Source organism: Schistocerca piceifrons, chromosome X (genome assembly GCF_021461385.2).
Source record: "Schistocerca piceifrons isolate TAMUIC-IGC-003096 chromosome X, iqSchPice1.1, whole genome shotgun sequence".
In the NCBI taxonomy this organism is placed as follows: Eukaryota; Metazoa; Arthropoda; class Insecta; order Orthoptera; family Acrididae; genus Schistocerca; species Schistocerca piceifrons.
The window spans coordinates 578,210,207-578,217,369 of NC_060149.1; the positions used below are offsets into that span (position 1 = coordinate 578,210,207).

Here is a 7,163-nt window from a genome sequence, read left to right on the forward strand (position 1 = left end):
ATACATAAATATGTTACATTGAGTGACTAATTGAATAAAAAGTTGTTTTGAAAATTTTAGTTTATTAGAACAAAAACTACAGACCGTCCCATTTTTGGGACATTGGCCAAATGCACTATCCAAATTCACAATCTTATTCTCCATGCATAATATTGTAAGAAACAACACAAATAATAAATAAAGAATGTTTTAATATTATTGAATGTCTATTCAGTATGAAATGAAGCAAAACGCTTGTCGTGTACACCAACATTGCACCTATCACAATTTTTTTTTTTTTCCCTCCTCTAGCAGTAAGCACCTCTCTTCTGTGTTTTACTTGGCACAATGAAATGATTTCCTGGATCTAGTCGTACATCTGTGCTCACCCGTCCTTCCATCAATTTGCTTTCTTGTGGTCCTCTGCATTTTGGTACTGATCCTGTTTTCTTTGATTGGTAAAACATCACTATTCTCCATTGGACATCCAAAAGTGAGAGCTTCTCATTAGAGTTAGCAATTTGGTATGCACGCCATGTGTTTACTACGCAGATATCTATCACAAGTGTGAATAATGACCACCACCATTTCTTTGACCTTATCCTCGTCCTATAAAGTGATATCTGCTTGTCTAGTAGATCTATGCCACCCATATGGGCATTGTATTCTTCAATGAGATGTGGCATTGTAGTGGAACTCAGAGGAGTAATTGTACTGTAATTTGTCACTACACATACTGGTTTGTTGTCATTCCATTTCACAACCAGAACTTCATTCTCTTTGTCAAATATGTAGTCATAGAATTCTCGTTCCTTTTCTTTTGCCATTCTTTTTGAGTCAATCAAAGGACATGCATTAGTTCGGATCTCTCTTATTGTTCCTATTGCTTTCATTTTACTCTTTCCGAGTGTGATCAGTGTGTCAGCAAAAAGTTGTCAAAGAAAAGCTTATAATTCGGATACTCTGATTCTGGAATCATGCTGGTTAGTTCATTTATTAACCTTGCACTTCAAGGCTCCTGTTTGTTGTCAGTCTTGCCACAGTATGGCGAGAAATTATAAAGAAAGCCATTGAAACTTGTAAGACAACAAATTTTATATCCAAATTTGATAGGCTTTCTCCTCAGAAACATTTTAGCTGAATGTTTACCATAATAACATACCATCATTTCATCAATTGAGAGTTCTGAATGATGTATGCCAAATTTACCAAATTCCTTTTTCAGCATTTCGAAGTACAACCTCAGTTTGTACATCTTGTCGTTTCTGTCTATTTTGGAGTTGTCATTGAGATGAATGAATCTCTTTATTTCCCAAAACCTATTTCTTGATATGGAGTTGAAGACTAAAGGAACACCGACATCAGGAGCCTATTCCCAGTACATATTCTCATGGGGAAGCTTATGATAACCACTCAGAAGTAGTATGCCAATAAATGATTTTAGTTCTTCTTTGGTTAGCAGAAAATTTATTTTCTTATGTTGGCAAGCATAGATTTCACTTTGTTCAATAATAGTATCCATTAGTTTCTCAGAAGAAGAAAAAAAATCCTCAAACACCTGGGGCACTGTCTTATTTGCTAGACATTCCGCAACATAATGTTCGTTGCTCTTCCCTGGTTAACTAGTGTTTGTGTACATTGGTTGACATTTGTACCACTTACATTTATAATTTTTTTTTAGATAACGTACCACTTTCTGCCCCACCTCCTAATGCTTTCCTTCTTTTGGCTTCTGGAGGTACAACTGTAGTATTAGCTTCATCTCGGCTGGTTATCAGCTCTAAAGTACCGGGTACATCTTGTACAACAGACTCATTAATCACTACATTTTCATCAATGTTTTCTTCATCTGTTATTACATCTGCATTGGGTGGAATAATTGCCAATTCTACATCATCATCTTCGTAACTATCTTAATGGTTCTCTAGTTCTGCTAGAATTTCTTCAAGTGTAAGTCCATGCGGCATGTTTTTATCCTGTCGGAATTGTAAAATTCGAATAGAATATGAAAAAAAGCAAATGTAAAAAACGTAAAATGCAATTCTTCCCTGTGTAATACGTGTATACAAGAATATGGCACATCAACAATAAATGATAGTGTAACATGTCATTGTCCCATTATTGGGACCCATTAAATATATCAATATTACACTTACTTGAAAAAATCTGAAGTATACTTAATCTTACACGGGCATCCATATGTTCATAACAAACATGCCCAGACAAAAAAATCACAGCTCATTGTCATGCAGGAACTACCAGTAGACATACAGTGCTGTCAAGTGCGAGAACAAAAAATCGGCAAGTTTATAATTTTCCTGACGTGAAGTACTTAGAAAAAAGTTATTTATTTAGCATTTACTGGTATTATAGCAGTTAGTTGAACCTACAGGTGCAACAATAAAGGCTAAAAGCTCCATTGCTTATGTAGAAATAAGTAAAATATATGCATCCCGAAAAAGGGACAAGGGCCAGTAATGGGTTAAGTACCAGAAAATGATTTTAAATAATCATTTTGTAAATAAAGTAAAATTAAGGGTAAGTATTTACTTTTTAGCATGGCAGAATAAAATGTAACATCAAGCACACTTATTTGTGACAGTCAGTCATAAATTCTTCTACACTGTAATAATATTGACTTGAAACTTCCTGGCGGATTAAAACTGTGTGCCGGACCGAGACTCGAACTCGGGACCTTTGCCTTTCACGGGCAAGTGCTCTGCCAACTGAGCTACCCAAGCATGACTCACACCCCATCCTCACAGCTTTAGATACTGGCAGAAGTAAAGCTGTGAGGATGGGGCGTGAGTTGTGCTTGGGTAGCTCAGGTGGCAGAGCACTTTCCCACGAAAGGCAAAGGTCCCGAGTTCAAGTCTCGGTTCGGCACACGGTTTTAATCTGCCAGGAAATTTCATAGCAGTGCACACTCCGCTGCAGAGTGAAAATCTCATTCTGGAATATTTACTTGCTAGGTATTTTTTAAAGATGATATCCAAATTATTCTTGTTCATAATTTTTAAATTTTTCACAGACTTTATTTCCTAGCCTCATACTTACATATTAAGGTGTCTTCTCCAGCAGTTTTAGTGTATGAGTTGATAACTTAAACTGATAATTGTTTCTTGTGTCATAATCATGCTTAAACAGGTTATCCTCAAAAAGTTATGGATTTTGTTTAGAAAATTTAATTGTCTCATAGATATAGAGGCCAGGAACAGTTATAAGATCAAGGGCCTTGAACAGAGGTCTGCACAATTGTCTTTTTTTCTGCACCTGCCATGGCTCTAATGATTTTTTTTTTTCTGTAGGCTAAAGACTATCTGTAAGTTTGTTTTGTCTGCTTCCCAAAAAATTATACCATATCTAATCACAGATACAAAATATGCATGATATACAACTTTTTTGACTGATGTTTCTATTATTCTGCTTGTAACATTCATTGCAAATATTAGACTATTTAGACAGTGACACATGGCATCTACATGGTCTGTCCATGATAAATTCTTGTTCAGCATTACACCTAGAAATTTGGTACAGTTTGTGGTGGCAAGGTGCTTGTCCTCATATGGTATTTTTAGTATATCCTGTACAGCTTGTTTTGTGGTAAAGTGAATGATTTGAGTCTTTGTTAGATTTAATTTCAGACCATTATTTCTCACCCAGGCCTCAATTTCAGCCAGAGACTGCTGAAGATGATTGATTAAATTTTCACTTTTCTTGCAACAAGACTATTGCTGTGGAGTGATCCGCATAAAGAATAGTGTCTGAATTCATGTTAGTCGGCAAGTCATTTATATAATACAAGAATAATATTGGCCCAAGGATAGATCCTTGTGGCACACCTTGTTCTGTCATTTTTCAACTTGAGAAGAATATCTTACCAGTTTCTTCTGTTACTTTTCTTTGTTTCCTGTTTAATAGGTAAGATGACATCCATCTCAGCAAATTATCACTAAAACAATGTGCTTGTACCTTGCGAAGTAGTAGTTTGTGATCTACTGTGTCAAAGGCTTCACTTAGATCACAAAATATGCCCAATACAGTCATATTTTTATCTAGACTATTATTAATTTTTGTAATAAGTTTGTTAATGGCTTACACACTGCAGTGTCCTCTTTTGAAACCACGCTGATTGTTGTGGATAATATTATGCAGATTATTATGGTTAACTATCTGGTTACATGCAGCTCTTTCAAATATTTTGGAAAATATTGATAACTATGAGATAAGTCGATAATTACTCACTTCATTGTGTCTGCCTTTTTTGTAAATGGGTCGTATTTCAGCATACTTCAGACTATCCGGAAAACGTCCTTCCTTGCAAGATTGATTCATTATAAGGGACAGAGGATGTGCAATACTATGGGTGACTGCCTTTATTATTTTTGTAGGAATTTCATCCCAGCCTACAGAATTTAAATACTTCAGTGACTTTAAGATATCAGCTACTTCATAATAGGATGTATGGGTGAATTTAAATCTAGTGGGGTTACATAAACTGGAAACAGGGTTCAGGTTTCCATTGTCTGCCTTTCTTGATACCTCTTTCATTCTTCACAATAGTCCATATTGCTTTAGACTTATTTTTAGCATTTGAAATGTAATTATTATTTGCCAATTTTTTGGCTTGTCTGACAACTTTATCAAATATTTTCTTATATTGCCTTACATTATTTAAGAATTGAGGGTCTCGATTATTTAAGAATTGAGGGTCTCGATTATTTAAGAATTTAGGGTCTCGATTATTTAGGAGTTTAGGGTCTCGATTGACCCTATAAAGTTTTCTTTTTCTCATGCTTGAAATCTGAATACCCCTTGTAATCCATGAACCCTTCTTAGGTGTGACAGTTTTTATAGTTATAAAAGGAAAACATTCATTGAACACCATCAAGATGGCCTCCAGAAAGCTATTGAAATTTTCGTTTACTGAGGACGTAGCAGTAAAATGGCCTTGAGATGAGGCTGACTTTATTGACAAACATTTCTATATTTTCTAGTCTAAAATTTCTGATTTTCTTATTTGTGTGCTTTGGGCTGTCACAGGGTAATGGCACTAATAGAACACTTTGGTCTGAGATCCCTAAGCTTACCATACATTTTTCTGTTACTCTGTAGCTTAAGGTACTAGCAATGTTACCTATGCAGGATGCCGACAAAGCAGTTACCCTTGTCATCTCTACAAAATTTAGACTAAAACCATGTGTGGACATCAGCTCCTTCATCTTAAAGGTGAATTTGTTATTTTTTTCTCACATCTCTATTAAAATCAGCACAAAAAACAATTTTTTTACATAACTTTTCAGCTTTGAGTTGGTAGGGTAAATTTTCAAGTTTGACCAGAAAACTGCATGAGATTGAGTAACCAGGGGTACGATATATGCTGAATATCAGCATGCTGGAGTCCTTAAGTTCTATGCAGCAACTCTCAAATGTGCGTTCTTCATTTAAATTATTGAAATTTTGCTTATTTTGTTATTTTACTGGTGAATGAACCAGAATACATGAACCACCATACCCCTTGTCTCTACAGAAGCTAGCTGCTACTTCATAATCTGTAAGTTTGTTCAATAAATTTATATTTTCATGTCTAAGGCAATGTTCACTTAAGCAAATAACCTCTACAGACCATTGTTATGAAAGAAAATGTAGGATGTTTTTCATGAATTTCTAGGTGAAATAGTTCCAGCAGCAGTTTGTGGACATTTTGTTGCATATAGTTATCAGAGTACAAAGTATAAACTAAGTCCTGATTCAACTGTCTGTGTGGACTATTAACACAATCTCAATGCCACTGAAAAATGTTTTCTTCCCCAGGAGACTGTTGACAAACCAAAAAGAGACTTAGGTGCGTCAGAATATGCGCAGTTCTTAAGGGATATGGCAGAAGCATGTGAGCATTCATTTTTAGACAATTGCTCACCGGGTTCCTTGGAACTGGACAGGGACCCTGAGGTAAGGAAATTATTTGAATAACTGATTTATGAAACACTGGTATGTGTATGTCCACTATGCTACAATATTTTCATAACAAAGCTGACTTCATGAGAGAGGATAATACAGCAAAAAATAAATCTTCAGCCGCTGGAGAAATATTTTTGTTCACAATTCTGTTATTTTATTTATTTATTTAGTCATCCATCAGACATACCAAAAATATTAAACATTTTTAATTTCTATGTATACTTCATGTTCAGTTATTGCATATACTGAGAAATTGTTATGAGAACAATTACAAATACCAACACAAATGGTAGCAGTACCTGATGATGACGATGCTGATAAAAGTTTAGCACTTTTGAAGTAGTATTTAGAGTTCTCAGAAACTGTGGGGAATTGAGAGAAAAGGTCACTCAAATAACAGTGACAGCAGCTATAGATCATATCTTCAATATGGAACTCTGCATAGAAAGAGGAGCAAGTAGTAGTGGGGGAAGGGACAGATTGACAGGGGTGAACTGCAAACAAGTACATGGAAGATTTATCTTTTCTGATAGGTGGACAACTAGCTGGCTTTTGAAATCTAAAAGGAATTTAATTTCTCTGATATTTTGAGGATAAATGTTGAGTCAGGTTCCTGACACAGAAAATGATTCTGAGAAGATTGTTGTGCTACTTAGTGGTATAGAGTTAGTTTTACTACATTAAGAAAGCATAGTTCTACTGTAATGTTCAGATACTTCTGTTAGAGTTAAAGATAAATAAAACGGAGTGCAGTGATTGAGAAGACAATATATCAAACGCAAAGGATGATAGTATTTCTGCTTGTCATCATGTAGCTGTGATAATTATTTGTAGGCAGAAGTGGTTTGTTTAAAATGAGCATCATCACAGATGTATTGTGCAGGAGTATTTATTGACAGTTCCAGCTAGTGCGAACTCTCATATGAAAGACTTTGGCAAATAGGATCATCATAATCAAGTATTTGGAGTGCTAATGATTCAAAGAGTTTCTTTTTATGCCCAAGAGGAAATACTTCTGTATATTTCTGTAGAGAATGAAGTGATGGAGTAAAATCTGCTGTTGTATGTTCAGTCCAGTTTAAATGATGGTCCAGAATTAACCCAGTGCTCTTGACAAACGAAGGAAAAGTTATTTTGGTGCCATTAAGGATGGAAGAGATTCCCTGAAATAAGGAGAGGGGGGCGGGGGGGGGGGGGGGGGGTTAATTAAGTCTCACGTGTAA

General features: G+C 35.4%; 1 protein-coding gene across 1 annotated transcript; it reads right to left on the reverse strand.

Moving 5' to 3' along the window:
- Positions 1 to 988: 988 nt before the first annotated feature.
- LOC124722531 (piggyBac transposable element-derived protein 3-like) lies at positions 989 to 2,178 on the reverse strand. The gene is made up of 3 exons (XM_047247679.1): positions 2,136 to 2,178; positions 1,670 to 1,891; positions 989 to 1,323 (listed from the first exon to the last, which is right to left on the reverse strand). The coding sequence occupies exons 1-3, from the start codon at positions 2,176 to 2,178 to the stop codon at positions 989 to 991; spliced, it is 600 nt and encodes a 199-aa protein (XP_047103635.1).
- Positions 2,179 to 7,163: the final 4,985 nt, after the last annotated feature.